The 25,549-nt window shown below is 41.2% G+C and overlaps 2 protein-coding genes across 5 annotated transcripts; both read left to right on the forward strand.

Moving 5' to 3' along the window:
* The first annotated feature begins 1,156 nt into the window (after nucleotides 1–1,156).
* Nucleotides 1,157–13,210, forward strand: eda (ectodysplasin A). Of its 2 annotated transcripts, none has more exons than XM_029512806.1 (8): nucleotides 1,157–1,621; nucleotides 8,063–8,162; nucleotides 10,051–10,089; nucleotides 10,366–10,536; nucleotides 10,870–10,904; nucleotides 10,992–11,043; nucleotides 11,611–11,741; nucleotides 12,042–13,210. In XM_029512806.1, exons 1-8 carry the CDS (start codon nucleotides 1,274–1,276, stop codon nucleotides 12,300–12,302), a joined length of 1,137 nt encoding a protein of 378 aa, XP_029368666.1. In that variant the 5' UTR covers nucleotides 1,157–1,273; the 3' UTR covers nucleotides 12,303–13,210. The 2 variants fall into 2 exon arrangements, with proteins under 2 accessions (XP_029368666.1, XP_029368667.1); XM_029512807.1 differs by having other exon boundaries at nucleotides 11,611–11,735.
* Nucleotides 13,211–13,551: 341 nt separating this feature from the next.
* On the forward strand, nucleotides 13,552–19,207 carry LOC115049865 (tumor necrosis factor ligand superfamily member 13B-like). 3 transcript variants are annotated; one of them, XM_029512443.1, is made up of 7 exons: nucleotides 13,552–13,758; nucleotides 13,884–13,972; nucleotides 14,098–14,154; nucleotides 14,238–14,350; nucleotides 14,441–14,585; nucleotides 15,276–16,440; nucleotides 16,628–16,762. In XM_029512443.1, exons 1-6 carry the CDS (start codon nucleotides 13,574–13,576, stop codon nucleotides 15,389–15,391), a joined length of 705 nt encoding a protein of 234 aa, XP_029368303.1. In that variant the 5' UTR covers nucleotides 13,552–13,573; the 3' UTR covers nucleotides 15,392–16,440; nucleotides 16,628–16,762. The 3 variants fall into 3 exon arrangements, with proteins under 3 accessions (XP_029368303.1, XP_029368301.1, XP_029368302.1); XM_029512441.1 differs by lacking the exons at nucleotides 13,552–13,758; nucleotides 13,884–13,972; nucleotides 14,098–14,154; nucleotides 14,238–14,350; nucleotides 14,441–14,585 and having other exon boundaries at nucleotides 15,398–16,440; nucleotides 16,622–19,207; XM_029512442.1 differs by lacking the exons at nucleotides 13,552–13,758; nucleotides 13,884–13,972; nucleotides 14,098–14,154; nucleotides 14,238–14,350; nucleotides 14,441–14,585 and having other exon boundaries at nucleotides 15,398–16,440; nucleotides 16,628–19,207.
* Nucleotides 19,208–25,549: the final 6,342 nt, after the last annotated feature.

The following is a 25,549-nucleotide window of genomic DNA, read 5'->3' on the forward strand; positions in this document are numbered from 1 at the left end:
CACAATACCAAGTGAAAACCAGCAATTAATCAGCTTCTGTCAGTCTAAGCTCATTTCATGAAAGAGCGTTCCTCTTTGTAGGTCAAGTGCACGCAAATGTCAGGTTTAGACCCAGAGAAATAAAGACGGATGTTTTGTGGCACTTGCTCGAAAACTAATATGAGCTGGCATTCCATCAAGCCCCTGAATTTCAGCCCAGCTCAGTGCACCAGTTTTATCATCTCGATCCTCAAGGACGGACTGATCTGCAGGCTACCTCTTGTTCCTTCCCTCAGAGATCAAAGTGTCTACATCTGAAAGGAACAACACTAAGGTCGGCTTTGGATGTTGAAAATGTGGAAACCACAGTGCCACATTCAATCTTGTTAAAGCCTTGTCCTCAGCTGGCTTTTTTGAAAACATAAATGTCAAACTATTCCCCTAGTCCAGCTGAGTGACACGTGTTTAGAGTATTTGATGGTGTTGTACACAAAGTGGTGCTGACCTCACTGTGACACTGACTCTTCCAGGCTTCCCATCATACCGTTGAGCCTGACAGTGTCCAGATGCAACGCAAGATAATTATACGATGAGCAGTCTGTTTAAGAATATAATCTGTAACACTTTTCCACGCTTTGATGACGGGATGAAATCATCAAACCGCTTGCTCTTTTTCGATAACAACACTGAGGCAATATTTACCAGGGGTTTTGAATCAGTTCTTCACACAGGACCACCACTCCATGCAGCACCACCCATGTGCCACCCACACACAACAAAACAAAAGCGCCCAAACAAAGCACACCAATGAAAAATGGCAGGAACATGCATAAACAGTGCATATTACATAAGTGACCACCCCTTCCCATTTACGTTCATATCAGAGAAGATAAACCACTGATGGCTGGGGGGGGTTTCCTGTTTTCCTGACAACACTTTGAGCGACAGACAAATACAAAGAGGTGGATTTTCTCTCAACATCCTCCCCATGATCAGCATCTCTGGGCCGCTGCAGTAGCTCCGGCTGACCGTCGGATGTCGCCCGGTTCCTACAGCTCGGCGCCTCCAGCCTTCAACCTCTGGCCCGGATCATCTGGGCTCGAAAGCGCGCCGGGCCAATCACAGATGAGGTGGGCGTGGCCTCCATTGTTACTACAGATACTCGAAGAAGTTTGCGCCGACCTGCCGCCTCAGCTGCACCTATGAGTCTTCGCGTTAATGAATAGCCGCGGCCTGCGCGAGACCAAACGCGCCGATTATGCCGAGATAAAGCGCCTCTGATACCCGTCCGATAATGGCACGCGACGGCTCGCCCGCGGAGGATTTCCCGGGCAAAGTGATGCCCAGAGCGGCTCCGTGCACGTGCAGCAAGAAGTGCAGGAGTCGGAGCAGCGGTGTCGTCTTCCTGGGATTATTCCTGCTGTCGCTGTCTCTGCACGCTGTCACCCTGGTCTGCTACCTGGACCTGCGCTCCGAAGTCAAGCGGGAAATAATCCACCAGAAGCGGGACTCGGTGTTGACACTTGCGGGGAGTGACCCGGCTGACCCGTTGGCCGTGCTCTCCTCGGCCGGACCTCCAAGGCTGGACTCCGGCGGCGGAGGAGGAAGCCGCAGCAGAGATGGTGGAAGACAGGGTCATGAGGTAAAAACACCAAATTATGTATATACTCACACAAACACATATATAAATGCCACTAAGCTGAAGGGAAGACAGCTTCCTCAACACGGTATTGTTTTCATTTCATTCCTCTCACGGAGGAGGTTCGTGTTCATTCACCTCCGCTTCGTCCTCCTGTTCCCGCATTTCGCGGTGTCAGGTTTTGCGCCTGTGCTCTGTTATGGCATGTTTCTGGGCAACTTCTTTTACAGTAGCCTGTCACGAAGTTTTGCCAGCTCTGCTTACACTCAGATATGTCTCTAATGGTATCGTTCCCGTGTTGGTGATCCGGCCTCTCTGGGCTGAGGACGCACGGAGGTTTGTCTGTCACCTGGCCGGTGTGGAGGGAGGCAGACGCGTCCAGGGCAGAGGGTGAGTTGGGGTGATTGGTGAGGGGAAGCATGGTCCAAACGTTACTCCCACAAAGCATGGATCTGACATTTACAAAAAGGTCCCCCAAATCTCTAATTCACCTCTAAAATGCCTTTTTATATAATCAGTCCACATTTAACTGAGGTTGTCCTTTTTCCAGAGCTGCCCCTCAGCAGACAGAGGTGGATGCTCTGAAGAGTAGGCATGCTGCCCAGCTGTATTCTCAGAGATGGGTCAGTCTGTGTGTTGGAGCAGGTGGACGGAAAATTAACTGGATCACCAGCAGGTGCAAAGCCCAAGGGCTGATGTAAATTCATCAGGACTTAGATGGGGCAGTTGGTACTTGGAGCAGAGCCAGCCTCGTCTCACATGTGTTTTCTCTTCTGGCAGTGGGTTGATTGAATGTTCATTGTGTTGTCTGTGGCTTTGGCAACAGCCCCTCCACCACCAGCACACCACCACCGCTACCGCCACACACTCCTTTATTTCAGTCAGTACAAAGAGACCAAGTGTAGGTCTCAAATTTGTAATTCTTGCTCAATTAGCTCACATGTCACAGTTGTGCAATCTTTATAGCAGAGAAAATGATCCTCTGTGTGTGGGGGCATTGGCTGGATATCTAGTTGTGTGGAACCATCAACTTGATAGTCACCCAGGGGAGTTCAGGTTATTAAGGATGGAGGCGTTTATCTCTCAGTTGGAAAGATTTTGGAGTTTTATGACCAGCAGTGAGGCTTGCTTTGTAAAATTTTTTCCGTCATAAGTGGAAACCTCGGCCTATTCATTTATTCCTAAATGTGTCCTTTGCTACGCTTATTTTAGATAGTAGTGGTTTCCCTGGTTAAGAGTCGAGTGAGATGGGCCTGGTATTCGACCCAGATGGTGGCGCTTCATGAGGTGAAAGACTGTAGCCCAGCTGTAAATATTTAACAGCGCTGTGATGCTGTCCTTGCCAGATGTCTGCATTAAACAACTCTGATTACACATCCCACAGTTTACATAGTTGGAGAAACAGGAGCATGTGGCATTTGGACGCAGCGGCCGCACTTGTTAGCTTTTCAGGCATTTCCTTTGAAGAATCCCTTTTGTACATCTAAAAATTGTTTATTGGATTTTTCACACAAGTCTTCATCAAAGGTTCCTCAGTAGGGCCAATGAAATTTGATGTGATGTGCAGGTATACAGACAAGTGCACTAACACATGAAAAGTATACCTCAAATACAAAGAAGAGCTGAAGAAATCAGGCATTGGAACAAATAGACAAACCACATAGACATATATCTGACACAACAGGCAACACTGGTGTGTGTGTGTGTGTGTGTGTGTGAGACCTCTGATCAGATACACTTAGTCTGATTTGAGGTTGGGTTTTATTTTTGAAAAATACAAATGTGGTGGTTTGTCATCATGCAAAAACAGCTTTGCACGCCAAATTTAGTGTGTGTCAGTTTTCAGCTGGACTGGTCAGAGTCAGACGTAAATCAACCTGTGTAAACAGTGCACCCAGTGGAAATCCAGACATATTTTGGCACGGCTGTCTTGTTTAGCAGCTTATTGAATCAAACAAAATGAAAAGAAAAACTTTTGCTTGCTTGAGATCACAATATTATAGGAAAAATATGGTTCTTTCAAGTTAAAAACAAAGACGTTTTGATCTGTGGCAGCAAAGATGTTTTGCTTAAGTTTACAGTGAAAAGAAAACATAACCCAGGTAATTCTACAGGCGAGTTTAGTTTACGCATATAATATTAAACGTTAGATTTATTATTGAACAGATTTTTAGACAATTTTGTCTTGTATTTTACTCTCTCTTCACTCTGAAGCAGAGCAGTTGGTCTTTAGCCCTGTCAGTTGGAAGAATTCATAGCTATACACTCAATCTGAGTGATTGGTGCTAAAATAAGGATCTAACCTGTGTTAGCTGTAATACTGCAAGTCTCTAATCAGTTTTCAGAACCTTTCTGTGAACTGCAGAGAGACTGTTTGTAACTTGGTTAGTGCACTGATATGAGGAAAATAAAACAGCAAACACTATCAAATTAAATTTGTAACAATATAAGATGATTTGAGCCAATCCCTACCTGACGTAATGTCTATAAAACTTTATTTCATCTCTTCTCTCAGATGTTAGAAGTGATATAGAAACAGTATTGCTCAGTTAACTAAACTGCTACTTGAAGGGTTTACAGATCGTCTGAGATTTATCCAGCAATGAGACTCCCTGGAACAAGAAAATTGTACAATAAAAATGTCAGGAAAAGTAAAAACATGTTGCTTAGATTGCTGTTGGAGAAATCCACTAATTCCTGGCGTGCCGTTAAACTCTACGCACCACTTAAGATCTTGCACTTATTCAGATGCTTCTTAATTAGAGCAGATGATCTGGTCATTTATGATGTTGGTCTGCAAAGTGAACAAACACTCGTCACCTCAGCAGTCACAGTTGGTATGCCCTTGAGCAAGGCAGTAAATCCCAGCTGTCTGGTAGATCTGCGCAGTTCCCAACAGTAAAAACCCCTCCCAGGTGTGTGTTGCTCTGATGTGTGAGGTACCAGTCTGATTCAGGGCACGAGTGAATTGGTGTCACTCGGAGCTGGTCGACATCACTAAGTAAATCATAATAAAATTAAATTCACAGTGTTGCATCTCAGATAGTCTTTTAGTCTTTAGCCTAGTATTTTTCTTATAACCCTTTTTATATGAAATAATTTTCTCCTCTGAAGTATGCCTTCAAAGCTTCACAAAGAACAGATGCTGAAACATCTGGAGTCTAGTTAACGGCTATTAAAAAAGTCAGTTTGATGGGACACAAAGTCAGCAGCATTTATGCTCTGGGGGTCCAGGGTGGGCTATCAACCACATCTACTTTAATTGTGACCAGTGCACGATTAGTTAAAACAGCAGTATCATGCGTGCAGATAGTCAGTCTACATATCAGGGTTTAATCAATGTGGGCACAAGTGTCATTAAAAACACAAGACAAAAGAGGTAAGAACATCAGCAATAAGAAGCTGCAAACATTTCCATATAAAGCTGAATTGTCTTGACAGACAGATGAAGATGACGCCCAGTAAAGATTAAATCCAGAGTCACAAACATTTACCAAAATAATAAATTGTGGAAGCGTTCGCAATACTGAGCTCAGCATCCCTCTGCAAGCAAGTGTTGCAAAACTCTGAAATGTGACTGGCTGCTGACAAGCAACATTTCCCTGAGGTCAAACTCCACAACTGTTCTTTTCAATAGCAGTCTATGGAAGCTGTTATTAAATTACCCGAGTTATGGTTTGGAACACATGGCCTTCCAGAGAGCAGTGTCTGATATTGGCTGATGTCGGGACATTTCTTTTTAAGAAATATTTAAGAGGAGAACAGCTGTTATTGTTCTACCCAAGAGTGTGGATCACAGGAGTCTTATGAGACTTCAGTTGTCAAACACAAAGTTAGTAAGGCCCATGCAGCAGCACTGGCACCCAATCTGCATCTGGCACCTTCAGACACCAGCCCCCAGCCCCCACCTCCTCAATTTTGCAACCTCGCATTTTGAAACTATCACTAACAATTTAGTGATGAAATGTTGGACGAAGCACTACTGCAGCCAAAGAAGTCTATTTGTGGAGAAAATGTGAATTGCAAGCAGGACTGAGGGCAAAGTGGTTTAGGAAGAAACAAGCTCTAGCATTTAATTACCATAATCAGCTTGGAATAGTATGAATGTCAGGAAATTTGAGTAGTATGAGTGCAGAAACAAGGAGGAATAAAAGTCATTGTAATAAGAAGCGTTAATAGGGCAGAAAAAAATCTTGTGATCAGAAAATTACACATCCCCGAGGTGACTAAATTTTAGTCATATCCTTGCGGAGCAACAGGGAATCGCATCTTGTGAGTGTAAGAGCATCCCTCCCACACCCCACACCCCCCACTATGCTTTGAAGATTTGAAAGCCCTCTAATTAATAGCATTTTTCCCCTTGTGCTGAAAAAGAATGGTTTACTCAATAGTTGGCACTTGGCATACATACCAACACATTGTCATCCTGATTTACTGTAACTCTGCACGCCTTTGAAGGGTATGAAGGCTGTAAATGTAGTGAAGTGAAATGAAGCAAAGAAGGGAGCAATACCATTTCTTACACTTGTATAATGGTAAAGTTTTTTTTTTTTTTTCTTCTTCTTCTCTTTTTTTTTTTTATTTTAAGTCACTTAGTCACCTTCATCTAAAACACCAGCCACACCTGTTTGGTGGTAGCCTAGTAGATCGTTTGTTTGTTTTTTGTCGTCTTGCCGGAGCTTAATCTTGGTCCAGAAATTGGCTGTTGAATCATTTTTGGCTGTCAGAACAGAAGAAAGTGTAATGCCATATGCCTGAACATACACCCAGAATCCTTTGAGAGGTAAAAGCCCCCTATATTCCAACAGCTGGAGAGGAGATGTGGAGACACCTGTGCACCAAATGAACAGCAAACGTCGCTGCTTGCGCGAACATCTGGACGGCTGTGTGTTTCGATAAATCGCTCCAACGCACTCCTCCATCAGGCATGCTTATAAGGTCAGACATGGCATGCAGCTGGTCAGGGATGTAGACTTTAAATACTCAGAGCTTGCCCAACACAGTCAGTGGGGGGTGTTTGACATGATACAGCTCATCCTCCACCACAGGAGGGAGTTCCTACATCTGAGATGAGGTATAGAAGAAATTTGAAACATAACTTTTCTTGTCTGACTTCTTACATTCTTTCAGTGGCTCTGATGGAAAACCACACAAAGAGGCACTGGGAGTTCACGCTGCTTTTCGGAAGAAGGAGATTTCTTGCCGCTAACTGAGGGGGTGGGGGTGTAACAACTATGCTGATGGAAATGTGGAAAATGCCATCTTGTATCTTCAACTTGGATAAAGCCCACCTGTGGAACAAGACAGGTCAAAGTGTCTGTCAATAAGTGTGTCTGATCCATTTCCAGCAGAAGAGAGACTGGTACATCACTAATATCTTTTGATCCATTCTAAGGTGCTGCACGTGTCACTGCTTTGGAGATGTCAGTTACACAAACTCCAAGCAGATGTCCCACACAATACAAGCTGTCTGCTTGTCTGTCCTTTTTACCTCACACTCTTACCATTAATTATGATGACACTCCAAAGTGTGACCGAAAGCGATCTCGTAATATTGTGAGGCTCAACGAAATAAAGGATTTGGCTGGCCTTGTTGTGTTTCCAGCGCCGCGTTCCTTTGTCTCTCGGGTTCTGGGAATCCTCCAAGGGGGATATGATCACAAACTGGCTGTCCTAACCGAAAGCGACTTTGAAGAATCTGCGTTGTTTTTTTTTTTTACTTTGAATCCTTAGCATGAAACATTTTGTTGTCAGACGTTCGCATCTTGAGCGTGCCACAGTCAGGTCAGCATGTCCCACAGAGTTCATATGAATGTAGGACAACCAGAACCAGTCACATAAGAAAACAGGCCTGTGGTTTGTCCCACCATTTGCTTGCCCATGGGAACACCCTACCGCTGCAGCACTGTAGCCCTTTCCTGTTTTTTGGAGATGAGCTCAGACCAGGTCCATCAGATCCTTTCCTTTCTTCTTTCCAGCGGTTTTAGCTTATTCACGCTATCCCTGAATAGGGCTGGGACCAGGTGCCATGTGAATGGGTATTGCTCTCAGATTAACCACAATTCATGTCCTCCTTTTGTATAAAAAGGTGAATTTTAGAGCAGCCATGTCCAGGTGACTGTCTCAAACGGCAGAAACAGACAAAAGTGACTTGGGTTACAGGATAGGTTACAACCCCAGTGGGGCAGACTTGGCCACAAGTGAATGTGTTGGCTGACAGCGTCTCACATCTTTTCAAATGTCCCAAATTGTCTCTATGCAAACATTATACCCCAAGAATAGAAAGGCCACTTGAAACATGGGTTTCACTCTCAAATACTTGTATCACTCATTGTATTTTTTATGCTCACGGTATTATTGTAAGGTCGTCTTGCCTTAATCACTCTCCAATTTTCAGCTGTAGGAATTTTTCATACTTATCATTTTGTTTTTGTTTTTCTCTAGGAGAGGTTACTGCACCGAAATAGCGACTTCCATGCTACAGAGGATAGCAGAGGCATAACTCAGCGAGCAAAAAGGAGTCCCGGCAAGCAGCCAGAAGCAGGTACAACACCCCCCCCCACCCCCTTGGGATTTATCATCATGTAGCGTCTTTTATCCTCACACCCTGACACAGACGTATGTCGATACTTAAGCTTTACTGTTCAGGCTCTAACTTTTAAATTCTATGCTCATAATACAAAACGACACGCTTTCTTCTCTGTGGTGCACCTGCATCAGTCCAGTATCAGGATGTACCAGACACAAAAGGTTTTCTGTAACCTGTGTGTGTTTGGAGGAGATTCAGTATAGTGTAAATAATGAGCTTACGGCAAGCTTATTCTAATAAATTTTTAAAACAGTTTGTTAATGGCTTCTCACTTCTTTGTGAAATAGATTTTTTTTACTGCTCTGTGCTGCTCCACATAATGTTGCTGAGTTTATAGTGTAAGAGATTAAATGGAATGGGACTGATTATTACTTGGATACCAAACAAGGACAACAAGGGGCTCGGGAGGGTTTCACCAATTTGAAACAGACAGCAAAGCTCGCATTGATTTCCCTTGTCTCAAAATAATATTAGGTCCCCGAAATATCTTTTGTATCTGTCAATTAAGCAGATTAAGGCTTTGGAATCCAACTGTGTTATCGGTCAGATCCCAACTGTGAGAAAATAAAATGTTAAAAAAAAAAAAATCACTTTTGGGAACATTCTGTCATTTTACAAAACCAGGTGGGTATATGGGTTATCATCTGAGGCTTTGGTGTTTTTGATTAACTCCATCACAATGATTAATCATAATCAATAGCTCCACAGAAAACCATGTGGCCGATATGTCTGAATTTGCTTTTGTAGTTTTTGTTTAGAATTTGAACTATGCAAATAAAAAAGCAAAGCCTTTGAAGTTTCATGTCTGAGTGCAACAAGTGCAGCATGATCACAAGGCATTCCAATGTCTGTGGCGTGACACTGAATACTTGGGGGGAAGTTTAGTGATTGTGTTTAAATTAGAAGAAAAAACTCACCTTTGAGACTTTCTACATAAATCAGCAAAGTCCCGAGCCTCTAAACACTAATCATTCCCAGGTCTCTCCTCTGCTCTCAGCGCACAGACAAAGGCTTTTGTAATCTCAGCCTTAGATGTGTGTTTTTGTGCGTGTGTGCGCGTGTGCGCGCGTGTGCGTGTGTGTGTGTGCGTGTGTGTGTGTGTGTGTGTGTGTGTGTGTGTTCTCAGTACTCCTAACGGGCACCAGATTCCAGATAGGGCTGCTCGTTAAGAGAAATCTATGCGGATGCATCCAGTCATTTAGCCAGAGGAGAAACACTGGCCATATGTTTGAGGGGGACTCAAACTGTGAGGTTTTAAGGTTAAATGGCCTTTGTAGTTGTAATGACATGGTAAACACAAGAATAGCGAGACGGCTTTTTGAAAAGGATTCTTCAGCTACACACGTAGCAGACACACACACATGCAGCAGCACACTAAGTGCATTCTGACATAGATGCCCCACCAACATTAATGCATGCCCCCACACATCCACATGGTTGTAAAAGGGAGACACACACACACACACACACAGACACACACAAACACAAACATGCACTCAAACACACACTTTCATCTACATTCTCCATCTGGGCTTAATTCAAAGAAAAGGATTTTGGCAGGATAAAGTATCTCTCTAATGATCTTCTCCAGTTCCACTGCCTGTGAATGCTTAAGGCACTTGTTCATACAGAGGAGGTGAAACCACACTTACAAATTACTACACTAGAAGATACCACAGACTGACATACCTCCACTCCAGTGTTGAGCGCACATCTGAATCTGTTATTTTAGCCTCTTTAGGATACCTACATGGAATGAGCTGGATACTTGAGATGTTATCTGAGATGATAATTGTTCAGGAGACCATTTCAAGCTTAATCACACTGTTTTTGTTTCTTATAGAATCAACTGGAAAGGAAAAAAGGAAAGACAGGAAAAAAGGTAATTCAAAATTCAAAAGTCTAAATAAAAAATGTATTGGCTAGAGTCTGGTAATGTTCTTGAGATGGTAAGTAATGGTGTTTGCTCAAGATGAATGACAATGCTTCAATATTTGATCCAGTCCCCGATGAAAGAATTTTGACATTATTCGTCTCTTGCTGCTCTTCATGTCAGAAGCTGCAAGGACTGGAGTAAACATGATTTTGGGTTTCATAAATAAAACTAGCTATTTGTTGTTTTTCAGTTAGCCAACAATTTTTCTTTTTCTCTTTGCAGGAAAGAAAAAGTCTGTGCCGGGCCCCCCTGGTCCCCCTGGTCCCCCAGGCCCTCAGGGGCCACCGGGCATACCCGGTATCCCCGGTATTCCAGGAAGTATCGGTGTGGGGCCTGCGGGACCCCCTGGACCTCCTGGGCCACAAGGACCTCCGGGTGCGCAAGGTCCAGCAGGTAGGGAACCTAAAATTGAATGGGTACTATAATATGCTTTGATACCCAGAGACGCTGAGAAAAACACCAAAGTTGATAGATCTGTTCTTAGGTTAGAGTATTTTCCTAAAAGCAGAAATATTCACACACTAGTGGGGGGCTCAAGCTGTCAAAATGGATGAACTCATTGGCTGCACAGTGTGAGGTTCTGATGTAGGATTTCAAACACAGTGTGGGATAGAAGTGATCTATTTTCAAACTATTTCACTTTGTTTTGCTTTAATCTTCATCATATCTTTGTTCACCGGCCACGTTGAAGGCCAGAATTTGATCTTGTCTCTCTTATTGTTGCAGGGGTTCTCGATAAAACAAAAACAAAGGAATTCCAGGTAGACAAATTTTATGCTTGATGAAACAGTTATTCTCTTGTTTTAATGTGTATCCAGATTAGTCACCACAGATCTTTTGTTTTTCAGCCGGCAGTGGTTCATTTACAAGGGCAGGAAACAACTATTCAAGTGAGAGAAGGTGGGCCTTCTGTCTATGCTCAATTGTAGTGACACCACTGTGTTTGACACAAAACAATAAACATTCTTGGTCCCTGACCGGGATCTCCAACTGCACTAATATACATACCCGCCTAACCACAACACTACAGAGTGGCTACATTTGGTTTATTTTAAAAAATGTTTACACCAGCTCTTGTGTCCTTTATTTGGTCACCTTATGGAAAGTTGAGGAAGTCACCTACAAGACTGAAGATTTTAAGGTTTAGAGGGCTAAATATTAATGCTAATATTTATTGTAAGATTATGCACAGATTGTATTAACCCTGATGTAATCCCATAGCTATTATAGGATTAGCAAACAGTTACAGATTTATACTACAAGTTGGGCCCATGTTAACCCAGGTCAGGAGCACTTGCATGTTAGCGGGCTCAGTTTACACTGCCTCAGCCTGTTGGTCTAAAATGAGCGTAAGCATCATTAGCAGGTTTATATTTTCTGTCTGTGCTGAGCTCTGGTTGTAGTCAAACCTTGCTGAAAGCTATTTATGTTGACCGCTTGCTTCTTGTTTGTTTGTGACATGTTTAGATCTGTCTGAAGGCATCCTTAGAAACTGGAAGATGGTGTCCATCCATCACCGCGTGTTTAAAATGCACCCACGCTCTGGAGAGCTGGAGGTGCTGCTGGACGGTGTCTACTTCATATATAGTCAGGTAGAAGTGAGTACGGTCCTTGACGTAACTCTTAAAATTTACAGTTCACTATCAAAAGAACTGTCAGTTGCTCTGAAGTTAAACTTATAAACCTGATTGCTTTGATAATCTATAAATGTTCTGATTTATACATGTAGTATGAGACGCCCCCCATGGCTAAAAGTGGAGCTTGATAACACAAACCTTTGTTGGCCACTCTGATATTCCAGCTGTTTCAACTTTAAATAAGATCCTACATATTATGTGGACTTGTTTTGACTTCCCCTCTCAGTCTTTTGTGAATTTTATGTCTTCCCTCTATGCCAGGTGTACTACCTCAACTTTACTGACATTGCCAGCTATGAGGTGATGGTGGACTCCAACCCATTCCTCCGCTGCACCTGCAGCATTGAGACAGGACAGAGAAAGTTCAACACCTGCTACACGGCTGGGGTGAGCCTGCTTCGTGCCGGCCAGAGGATCTCCATACGTATTGTGTATGAGGACACACTCATCAGTATGACCAACCACACAACCTTCCTGGGAAGCGTCAGACTTGGAGAGGCTCCATCTGCTGGACAGAACTGATAACTACACAGCCAGTGGGCTGCTGCAGAAATGAAAAAGTTGTTCACAACAAGTCAAATCAGTCCAGAGTCTTAACACCTGCCCATTGTGCCTAGGATTTCTGAAATGATTAGGCCTGTTTTTAGAAGAAACTTCTAGTCCTGGTCTTGCACCTAATTGGTGGGGGCTTAAATTCAGTTGGTTCTTTTGTTCACTTCCACAGTTTTGTACTGAAAAGGACAATATAGACTGTGATGCTTCCCCTCACAGTGGTTCTGTGCAAAAAGATCAGTGGTGATGAGTCACGTGTCCTCATCAAGCAAAAGTTTATATTTATAGTCACCTCTTTGTTTCAGCACAGACAGCATCTCTCTCTATAACAAAGGAAGAACATTGCACCGACAGATACTTAATATTTACATACTTTTAAGTGCTGTTGAATGATAATCTTGTATCTCCAAAAACACCAGCTATTTGAATGTTTTTTTTTTTTTTGGTTTTTTTTTTTCTGCAGTTTATATACTTGGCCTTTTTAATTAATTTAATTGTATTAACAGTTATAAGTAAGTGGTTTAACAAGGGGTTTAAAGCTCCACATGGCCATAGATTATAAATATAATTTAATGAGCATATAAATGTTCAAAGCAAGGACAAAGGTATCTATGCAAAGCTGAGTAACCCCATTAAAACTGGATTTATAAGGTATTCACAGAGCAACAGCACTATACGTTTTGCACACATTTGCACTACAGCATCCCTGCAGAATATCAGTGATATGTTTTGTTACAGTGCTATTGTTTAGTTACCATATGAGTGAATCCATGTGGAAAACTGATAGTTGTTTATACGTCTCTGTACATATTGTATATAAAATGGGATATACTTTTGTAAATGGAGTTGATTGATGGATTAAAATGTTTCATTTTCTGTCTAAATGCATTTGTCTGTCTTCTCTGATCGTGCAGCCAGTGGTATTGATTTAAAAGGTTAAAACGTCTCTCTCATATTGGACTCTGTTGGCACAAGTACTGACAAGAACAAATGATGTTCCTTGAGTGAGGCCTTTGTCTTTATTAAAATGTGGCTTTTACTTTGACTGCATGTTTCACAATACACTGCAATTTGGCCATAATCTTCATACAATCTAAATCAATTCCATCTTGAAAGTCAGAGAAGATAGTTCCTCATTTAGAAACAAATTTTGAAACTGAGCATTTAGATTTCCGGGGTTAACTCATGTGTGACCTCGCCCATTTGAGTAACATGAGGACATCCAGTCTGCAAGTCTCAGTATGCTGTACAGTGCTTTATTATCACTAACGGCATTTCTGTTTTGTCTTAGTCTTTTCCTGATGCACAGAGCCAGTGTTATAGAAAATGATTTTCGGAAACTCCAAGGGGACTTACTTATACAATTAAATCGGCAACGTTCTGAGGGAGTCGATGGGAAAATGGCCAAGATGTCTAACACAAAGGAGGTATGTCACTGATTATGTAGGATGGAGTCATCTTGGGCATTGTACTACTGAGATTTATGCCATTAGTGAGTATTCATATAGCACTACAATAATAAATTTTCCCTTAATGCTTTGTTTTCTTATGGGACATTCAACCAATTACTTTCCAAAAAGTTCAGACTTATCTGAAGATGTCTTCAAGGAGAGTAAAACGGGACCGAGACAGCTGCAGAGGTGGGTCAGACCTGAGAACTGAAAATGTGTCCATTAGTTATGGTCTAATCTGATGGTGAGACCATAAACAGTACATGCTAAGTTAATAAAATTAAAGTATTATGTTTATTTGCCCTTCTTGCCAGCCCCAATATCATTCCTGCAGTTAACTGCTAACACTAACAAACAGCCCAACATAAGAGGTAAAACTAAATTGAAGTCTTTGGCTTTATTTTAGCAAAGTATGCCATTATTTTGAATAAGTGTATCTTGCCTTTTCCCATAGGAAATATAGCAGTGATCCCTTGGACGCTTTCTGCACAGCAAGGAAATGCAATTTCTCAAAAGGAAAACAGAATTGTTGTCCAAGAAGATGGTTATTACTTGGTGTTTGGACAAGTATTGTGTCATTGTAACTCAAGCATGACTAAGTTGATAGTACATCTGATTTGTTCCAGCTTTTCAGCTAATGTTCTGCTTAATTCACAGGTTTTATTCACAAACCCTTCCACAGTTATGGGTTATATTATTCGCAGTTTGGACTCCAGTAACGCAGAGATGACATCAAGAGAGGTCTTGCGCTGCCTGCAAGAGATGCCTGATGCAATTCCTGTCAACACATGTTACACTGCAGGTCAGTGAGGCACTACTGCTGCTCTGCATTGGGACTTTTTGAAGAAATAGAAATACGCTCATGTGCTTTTCCAGGTGTAACCTTTGTGATCAGTGTGTTAGCACAGCTCAAAGACTAAGAACAGAAAGCTAGCATAGCTGTGTCCATAGCAGCACCTCTTACACATCTCATTTATTTATTACATACAAAACCAAAGACTAAAAACACTGAATACTACTTGGCCCAAGGCAGTTACTTCCTGTGAGAAGTGCAGGCACATCACACCCCCCAGTAAAGACAAAAAAAGCTTTTTTGTATCACTTGACTTAATTTGACTGATTATTGATTAAAACATGACTGACTGCACCTTCAAAATTATCATACAGATATATTCTGTCAGTCCTCTCATCTAACACAAACTCAGAATCAGCTATACAGACATTTGAAAAATATGAAGCAGCAATATAGATAAAAATAAACATGCAGACATCTAGCAAATTCAACTATTAAGTTGATTATGCTGTTATCTTCATCAATCTCAGCCTATGGAAGAATCTGGAATAATACGTTAGACAGCACAGAGACATATGGCTGACACCAAAAACACTGAAAATCCCTTTCTAAAGCACTTCATGCCCATTTTCTATTAAACATCACTCATGTTGTATCTATTCTGATACCATCTGTTTCAACAGCATGTATCTATTACAGGTATTGTGCAGCTGCATCAGAATGATGAGCTGGAGCTGGTGATCCCATACAGGCCCCAAGCCCTCATCACACTGAACACAGACTCAACCTATTTTGGTGTCATACAGCTTGAGTGAAACAAGACAGAGTGAAGATGATAACCGTGCGGCTCAGGAAGGGGAAGCTGACACCGAGCTGTGTGAGAACATGCTGATAAAGAACTGAGTGACAGCAGCAGGAAGGCTGTTGGAACCTGTTATTAATCTTAACAAAATGCAGAATACAGCTTTTTAAATGAACTGCCCATCTCATCTGTCATTTGTGTGTGTGTGTGTCTGTGTGTCTGTGTGTGCGCGTGTTATTTGCGTTCTCTCTCTTTTTTAAAAAGAGCTACTTCTAAAATTCTTTCACTTAAAGCATTAAAATGTGTTCTTGTGCTACTCCCTCTCAGCCCGCCTCTCTGCATTGTTAATATGTGCTCCCCACTCCTTTCATCAGTCTATTTCTGTATCTCTTTATACCTTGCTGGGCAGCTTCCCTTCAGCTCCACATCCACACTGTCAGTTTATTTGTTCCTTGTCTATTTTTGAATGGTTTCCGCTTCCCGGAGATTGTCAGGGGCAAATATTTGGATATCAGTTTATATCACTGAGGAGCTGTCATAGCTGACATGTAATCTCAATACTGTGCGTACATTAATATGTCATGATACAATTAAAGTTGTAATAAATGGAATACCATTTACTAGACCAAGCCAATTTTCAACTGGTATTTGCATTCCTTGATAATTTATATGTATTTATCTATGCAATAGATGAAATTGAACACAGAAATTGGTCAAAAAACTGTTTTTACCTCAAATAGAAAGTCTTTATCCAGAGGTTTCTGAAGTTTTAGGGTAAGTGATGTGTCAGCAGGAAGGCCTTTATTGTCTAAATATAGTATCCACAGTGTCTATCTGGTTTCCACAGCTGTTTTCTCTCTCCATTTTTTATGAAGCATGGCTATAAGAGGGTGTGTGTGTGTGTTTGTGAGATCTGACAACAGCAGTGATACTGTACAGTTTAACAGCAACAGGAGCCACAGCAGAGGGAGAATGGTCGGACATATGTTGTACACTCTCTTACTACTCTGGTCACCCAGTCAGGATGCTGATGGAACTGGACTGACGTATGATGATCCAAAGGTAGGTGAACCTCAAGTAATTTAAGTGCAAAATGTATAAAATTGTTTCATTTATCAAATTATGACACTCTATTAATTTGAACCTTTGCTAGTGTTGAGATCTTGAAAACTACTAAGATTGTCTAAGTTTGGTTTCCATGGTACACTCTCATGATTATGATTAATGTTTCCTCCTTTTCAAGGAGCAGTTCTGGAAAAATCAGAGCCTCCATTCTGTCCCTCTGGATTTGGATGTAAGACTCAGAAGACTAGACCTGTCCAATAACTTCATCAGACAGTTGAACACACTTGTTTTGCCATTTTTGGAGCAGCTGGACCTCAGCTCCAACCAGCTGGATCTCATCTCTGAGGGAGCTTTTGAAAATCTGGCTCAACTTGAAGAATTGAATTTGTCCAGAAATATGCTGAACAACAACCTTGGCAGTAACAGCAAAGCTCTTCAATCCATCAGTAGACTAAGGAATTTGGATATATCAATGAACAGTCTGAGTGATGATGCTGCAGAGCTGTACCTTCAAAATAAACCATCTCTTAATCACCTTAAGATGACCGGTAATTCTTTGACAAGACTTTCACACAATTTGTTTAAGGAAAGTAAAGATTTGAGGACCATTACGATTGATGGAAATCTGATATCAGTGATAGAACAGGGGACATTTGAACCACTGCTCCAATTAGAGACACTAAACTTGGCCAGAAATAACCTTGCACATATCTGTGATTTTAAATTATATCAAGTAAAATATCTAAACCTCAGCCGAAACTCAGTGGAGTTTTTTGTTACACATGAAGATGACCGGTCGTATGGACTTGAACTTCTCGATTTGAGTTTCAACAAACTCCTTTATTTCCCGATTGTTCCAAAGATGAACCGCTTGAAATATCTTTATTTACAGAATAATATGGTGGGGATCTTAAATTCAGAGGCAGAAATGGTGTCAGGGGCCAATTCTCTTTATAATGACATTACGAACAAAAGAATTGTTACAAAAAATTACTTGCACTCAATTTGGAGGCAGATGCCTGTGATTTATATTGACCTGAGCTACAACCACTTCACGTCTTTCCCCTTAGAGACTTTGAGCCTTGTCTCATCTTTAGTGACACTGAATTTCAGTCACAACTGTCTGCAAAACATTGTTTGGAATATCAGAAATTATAGTGATTCAGAAAATCATCGGTATCTTTACTTTCACTCCTTAAAGCATCTGGACCTGCAGAGTAATGGACTGGTATATGTTTCTCCGTTCTTTCTCAATGCTCTCACACAAATTGATGAATTAAACCTGCAGGACAACTCTGTGCAGCCTTGTGCACTTGTAGACCATTTGGGCAACTCTCAATCAACACAGGAAACAAATCTCAACACATCTTGTGTTGACCTCAGACTACTGAGAACTCTTCAACACCTCAATCTTAAAGAAAACAACATAAAAAAGCTTCATGCAAACACATTTCGGGGAACCTCACTGGTTTCTCTAAATCTTGCAGGGAATTCACACATGGCAATGGATGTGAGTACCCTAGAGGGTGTGCAGAACACCCTTCAGTCCTTGATTATCAGTGAAATGAACATGACCAGCTCTGATCTGTTGCTACCCTGTTTACCAGCATTAACGCAGCTGAATGTATCAAACAACCAGCTTGATATTATACCCAGCAGTTTGCACTGCTCTCCTCTGAGAGAAATTGATATAAAAAACAACCGTTTTGTGTCTTTAAACTATTCCTTGATTCATACTTTATCTGAACACCTTAATCTCATATATGTTGGTGGAAATAGTTTTAACTGCTGTGACAGTAAGTGGCTGAAAATCCTAAATGACTCAGAAGTAAATCTGCCAGATATCGGTAACACTGAATGCTTTACAGAGGATAGTAAAAATATGATGATGATGGCAGAGTATCTGAACAGCTCTGCTGCGTATTGTTTGTTTCATAGAAAAGCACAGGAAGTTCACTTTGGACAATTACTCATTATTATTTTATTTCTATTTGTCATATTAAGTGCATTCATCATATTTACCAGGAGGCTGTGTTGCACACAAAGATAATTTTTTATGCGATATCGAAAATGTCTCAGCTTGATTTTTTTTGCACATTGCTCAACATGTGGGATTCATAAGCTAAGCAAATCAAATGCAGTCAGTTAGAAACTGAAGTGCGCAACATAGTGATTGAAGCGTAATTCCTGTGTATTTCACTTTGCAGAAGTGTGGCTTAATGGCAGCTCAGGCTGTAAAAACAAACAGACTTTCACTTTAGTAAGTGTGGTGACATAGTCATTATCAGACACATGGATCTGTTCTCACCTCTCTTCACATTACTGCCCTGTCAGCCATGAATCACGCTGTGTGACCTGCGTAGCTAAGATGTTGTGATTGAAATTGGCTTCCTCGACTCCCTTGCTGTTTGGTTATAGTGTGTGCCAAATCGTTAATTGGGCAGAGAACTTTTTGACCCATCCGTTATTGTGAAATGTTTGGTTGCAGCTAAAACTTTGACCTTGGCTCAAATTTTTATGACGTCCATGAAGCCTTGCACAACTTTCCCAGAATCAGGAATGACCTCCTCAACAATGCAATACAACACCTTTTAAGTGTTTCAGTATAAACGTATATATTTTGAAGAAAATATACCCTACTTTACAGTGTGCATGCACAAGGCAAATTCTTGATAAATATCTACTTAACTATCTGTAACTATCTATTTCAAAACGTACAAACTTGTGAAATAAATATGTTGTATGTGACATAATAAATTTGCTCTAACCAACAATCAGAGACATCGTTCTTAATTCTAGAATGTGATTTCCATTTCATTTCTCTATCGGTAAACTAAACCAGTAGGGTTTAGAGGGGAAGAACTTTGTGTTTTGTGAATTTATGGTTTTTCGCTGATCATTATTCAATTGATCTATCTGAGTCATAAATGTGTTGCTTTAAGGAGAGGAAATCCCTCTATGTAACACATAATTATAAAGCTAAGCTTACTATGCAAGGATCAATCTTTGGATTTCATCTCACACTGCTGATCCTCAGAGTAAGGTGGCTCATATAGCCTTAGAGACCAAATAGTTTTATTACATTATAGCCATAGCAGGTAGTTTAGTATTAGGCTGTATTAGGGAGAAACTACTGTTGCAGGATCAGCTCTTATTAGGCGTAGCAATTATCTGTTGACTCTTTTAACTTTAATGTCCACTGGCCAGAGTTAGTAATGTGATCCTAGATTGAGCATCAAAACAGCCAGGATGCCCATCAAGCTAACTCTTGAGCAATATCACTGCATGAAATGTCTCTGTTGCCCCACCCTCAAGATTTAGCTCCTAGATCAAGTAGCTGCTTGACAAGTTCAAACAAAGAGCACTCGAAGAAAAGAACAGTGTGTGTATAGTATTAGGTGTAAAACCATAGGAATGCAAGTAGCAAATTGTATTCATTCTTCTACTTGGCAGTTATTGGTAGCTGGCATTTAGATATCAGCTGCAGCTTGTTTGTTAGCACAGCGTAGGAAATATTAGCACGGTAAAACTTGTATCACTGTCAGCCCCTCTATGGTAACTATTTCTAATAAGCGTCGTGAATGATATAGTCTTCATCAAATACAGCAAAAGCCATGCATCTTATTTGAGCCAGGATGAAATCCTTGCTTATTCCACCCTAAAGTCTCAGGACCCAGCTGTTGGTCCTGCTTTCACTCGATTTTTGCTCTACGTTCAAAAGTGTTGGGGAAATGCAATTTTATTTAGAAGTGCATTATGTTCCTTCTGTCCTGATATAAATCCAGACTCACTCCAGAAAATGTACGGTGCCATGCTCCATAATAACAACATCCCCCTAACCATAACCATACAGGAAGCTTTAATCAGATCCTTACTCGTTCCAGTCACTTTAAATGAAATATGCCATTTTTCTTCAGGGCCCAAACATATTACTGCAGGAAAGGTAACTACTTTTCACTTTTAATAGTCTTATGTCAGCTGACAAGGGTTCATTTTAGCACCTGATATATTGCCAAATTATTTCAAACGTGACAACAATATGCTGATGTGTGCTTTCGTTAAGTCACACCTGTGAGGTGACGACAAACGACAAACTGAAGAAAGCGAAGTTTATTGCCAAGATCCAAACTGCAGAAACTGCAGTTTCCAAAATGGCGTCTAACGGCGCTCCTTCCTCCACCGGCGGAAGGCGGAGCAGGACCGTTCCGTGACAACCGTGGCGGGAAGCGGCGCAGACGAGGTCAGCAAGAGTGAGAGCAGGGGAGCGGGCTGCTGCAGGCTGGTAACTCCATCTAAACACACCCGACAGGCAGCATTTAGCGACATTTCATTTAAGCTTGGACGGCTATCCGGCTGTTAGCCCGGGCTCCAGTTCCAGCGGCGGGTAGCCACCACAGCCCGCTTCCCGAAGACCATGAGTCCCCCTCGGCTGCAGCCCGTCCGCCTCCAGCCTCAACCCTCTTCCACAGTGAACGTGCAGCTGATTTATAAGCTGTTTTTGCTGGGAAACTCCTGGAATACACTTAAAGGAGAGCTTCGCCGCTTCATTCATGAGGTACAGTCGGTACACAGAAAAGAGGAACAGAGTAATGTAGCTAGCTAGCAGGCTCGCCGCCTCAGGATTTAATATGCTAATTCCACAGATGGATTAAAATCCGCCTAGCTAAAGACTAAGTTTAATCATCAGAGGAATAAATCAAACACAACACAACACTGCTAGAGATGTAGTATTTACTTATTTGTATTTCTTCATTGTTGTAGACTGGTTGGTTTTTATCCAGCAATAACCCCAGCCAAAACAATATAAAAAAGTTTGTATTAGCAGGTGAAGATCTTAATTTGTGTCCCTTTGCCCAGGCCTATGAAGAAGCACAAAGTTTCTTGAATTCATCTTTTTCCACCTGTGAGTCCAGTGACCTCCTCAATGCTTTGGACAAGAAATGTGAGGCCATAGATAAGTTGTCAGCTTTATTAAAGGAGCTCATGGTTGGTAAGTTGAGAAATAATCAGAATTGTTAAGCTTTTAAAATAGCAGTCATCCATGTTCAAGACCTATTTGCAAAGTTTAGATTTTTGAAGAGGTTTTTCAGTGCAATTTAAAAAAGAAATAACTTAAAATGCTCTCATCCTTGACAGAGCCACAAGCTTGTGTCAGGCCTGCTGTCAAAACTGGCTTGAAAACGAACCATATTCAGCCACTCCTGAAGACAGATGTTCTCAAGTTTGGGCCCATGTTGCAGAACAGGCTTATGGCAAGCTCCATAGCGAAAGCAGTCCAGGTGCTTGGAGCCACACTGTCCCCTCAGCAGTTGAAACATTTCATCATCTCCCAGCCTGCTGTGGTCCAAGAGAATGACATGATTTGCAGTATCTCCCCCAGCTGTAATAGCACAGATGAAACTTTTAGCACTGCTGGCCGTTTCAAAGATGATGAAAAAAAACAAGCTGTTAATTTTGAGGAAAGCCAACCAGATCCTTCAATTCTGCCACCTGCAATTATCAAGAGTCCCGAGATTGGTCCAGAGGGATCACCACAACTAGTACCGAGAATTCAAGCTATATTCCCAGAAATCAGTAATCCTAACCCTATGAAAATAACACCACTAATAGGCTTGGAATTGGAGGAAGATCTTCAGGTGCAACACCAAAAACAAACATCCTCTCAGCTGTTGCACTTCCTCAGAGCCAGAACTAAAATAATGGGTGCTTTGGAGGTCACTGTCACACAGTGGAGTAAGAGCGCACACAGTTCAGGTTCGCCACAGTCAACCTCACCTGCTGTCAAAATTCAAAGTTACCAGTCCAGGCGTGTGGTGACATACGGTGTGATGGAAGCACCAGCCCCAACAATGTTGTGTGCAAATATTGAAAATGAAGCGCCAGTCTTCAGAGTAAAAACAGTGGAATCATGTGGCTCTCTGACCTACACTTGTGTGATTGCAACAAAGACTGAATTGTGGGATATGGGAGACATTGTCACAGAGGTACAACAAGCACACACTGACGACAGCCCAGTGAAAGATGAAGACTGCCAAAATATAGCTACCCAAGTGGCAAACTCCAGTGTAAACGTCCACCTGAAACCCCAAACTCCCCAGTGCTCGGCAGCCGAAAGTGTGAGCCAGTCTGCTTGTGCAAAAACACCAGCTTTGAACGGTGTTACCATTCCTACATTCCATTCCAGGAAGTTTGAAGAGATTGAAGTTGTAGTTTCTCATATTGTTAGCCCAGGCAACTTCTACATCCAGCATGCAGACTCCACTACAAAGCTGCGCGCCCTTGTCACAGAGTAAGCATGAATTATAATCTCCTGTCTGCTTTTTCTCAGCTGTTCTCGACTAATTTCCTGATCACATTTACCAACCTTTAAAGCCACTTTTGTCTTTTTGTTCATTATAGTTTTCTTTGTAGATTTTTTTTCCTCTTTTAATAATCTAAGTTTCTGGTTGTCATTATTTTTTTGTCTCATTTGCAGCAGCTGGAAAGCCAGTAGTTCATATGCTGAGCAGAACTACATTCCAGACATTGGAACCCAAGTAATGGGTTGGTTCCCTGAGCAAGGACAATGGTGCAGGGCTCAAGTGACAAAGATATGTGGTGTAAGTAGAGGTGAGTTAAGTGTTGTGTTTAAAATGGATTTGCAAATGCATACCTCTAGATGGTAGCAGTGTCACTTTAACTGCCTGCAGCCACCAGGACATTTGACAGTCGGTTTAGCTTCAACGGATGCACTCATTTCAATGCCAGATGTTAATTGCACTGATGGTACTGGAGGTGAGGTATCAATGAAGGTGGAGGTGAAGATGCTGGACTATGGTGGCATTTCTTGCCTGTCACTGTTGAATGTCAAGGAGCTAACCCCAGAGATGGCCATCCTCCCACTTCAGGCGGTGCAGGTCTCACTGGCAAATGTAAGTGCTTCTCTTCTGATATGGTAGCACTGTTGGTTTCTAAAAAGGAGAAAAAGGATATAAACCTGTCATAGATGAACATTTTAAGATCTTCAATGGCAGTTGTACAAATGAGGGCTTTCAGGATTTGCATACATGGAAGTAGTTAATGCATTACGTAGCACTGTGCAGACTCAATTATTGGCATTTGTCCACATGATTAGTCACAGCCTTATCTATGGCTCACTGATAAAGGAAACGAATTATCTCAGTTCATGGTAATTCATGTGTCCGTTTCCTCCCCCCCAGGTGACGCCTGTAAATGGGAGAGACTGGTCTAAGGAGGCAGTGGGCTGGTTCAAAACAATGGTGAACAACAGGACACTCTATGCCAGACTTTACTCACAGGGGCCTAAAGCAACAGCCGAGCTTTTCTTGGAAAAGGGAAAGCTAGGTGCTATGAGGTACCTCGGTTTGAAAATATTAATAAACAGTGAATTGCGAATTTAGAATTAATGGATTTTTAAATGGCAAGTCAACGAGATTAAATAATGCAGTCAATGTTGTTTGATGTTAAAGAAAAAAGTGCATTTTAAGTTATTTTTCTGGTTGTGATGTTTCAATTTAAGTATTATGCTGAATTAAAAGAAAATAGTTTAGTGTCAGAATGCTTGACCTTTTATAATAAACGGTAAGAATTTGAAGCTTATTACAAAAAAATTTATAGTGAAATTGCTTTGTTTGTTTTAGGAGGGGTGCACCACTATCTTTGAGACTGGCCCAAAATGGACATGCAAAACACACCAAACTGAAAAATATTGTTCCTGTGAAAAGAAGTACGTGGAGTTACATTCTGGACACTGTTTACCCTAAATGCATCTACAGCAGGTGGCAGTGTAGCCCGCGTGTGTCCATAGGCACTCTTCTTCATTGTTATGTTTTGTTTTTACTTTTTAGGCACCATTCAACTGAAAATGACAAAGCAAGATTCTGACTGGGAGAAATACCTCGTCTCTCACTATACCCAATACAAGAAGTAACTGAGAAAGCATGGAAGGTTTGACTGTAGTCCTGTTGAGAACTTTTCTGCCTCAAATAACCGGTGCTTTGATCAGATTAAAAGAATAGATGGAAGTCAGTAGACAAAAGTAACCACTATAACATCAAATGATTTGCCAAAGATAGCTTTGACTATATTATGTGAATGTAAAGGACCATGTGTATACAAGTGAACATACAGAGAGGACTTTCAGCAAGCTTTGACCAATCCCTGTGGAGGGCTCTTGCAGTATAGATATACTTAAAGCATATTTGAATAAAATTGAAAAGGTTTGATCACTAGATTAGTATTAGATTTTTTTTTTTTTTTTTTTTTTAATTTATTTATTTTATTTTTTTTTATGTGTATTTTGAACATGTCTCCTCTTAGACATAGTTTTGCTCTCCAGGGCAGAGTGTTTCAGATCCTGATTTATTCCAGCCACTAGAAACTTTATGGTAATATATTTCTTTTAATAATTGTCATTTTTCAAGCCATCTTGTTTGTTTATGATTAAGTTTTGTACTTTTGCAAAACTGTAATTTTGTATGAATATTTAATATGAATCATATGTGTGTGTGTGTGTGTGTGTGTGTGTGTATATATATATATATATATATATATATATACACACACACATATACACACAGACACAAAGGCATACATACATATGTGTTTCTATTGTGATAAATATATTGGCTGCAGTTGCAATTAATCTGCCCCATGTCTTTACTCTGTAATGCATCTAAGAGAGAATATAAATGAGCTTTAGTTCATTCAAAGAATTACCAGGCCACGCAAACCCTCCTACCACATCAGTCATAAGTGACGCAGAAATACTCATGGCACAGTGAGCTGCTGTAGGTCATCTGATAGTACATGACAAACGACCACATTGTGTTTTCACTTGCATCCAGTTTGTTGTTACTGTAAATAATTGGCTCTTCTGTTACAGGGAGGAGTTTGACCAGAGCAAGTGCTGAAATCTCAATATAAACAATAGACCCTGAGTGCAATAAGTCTGCATCCATCATTGTTCCCATGCAGATTTGTTAAAATAGTTCAGTCATGATCAGACAACCTAAAGTGCCTTTTACCGAAATTGGTTTAATGCCCTGTGTCCTGCTTTTTATATAGTTTAAATGCCATTAATTCACGACTAGGTCATCAAAATATT

Source organism: Echeneis naucrates, chromosome 10 (genome assembly GCF_900963305.1).
Source record: "Echeneis naucrates chromosome 10, fEcheNa1.1, whole genome shotgun sequence".
NCBI classification, from domain to species: domain Eukaryota; kingdom Metazoa; phylum Chordata; class Actinopteri; order Carangiformes; family Echeneidae; genus Echeneis; species Echeneis naucrates.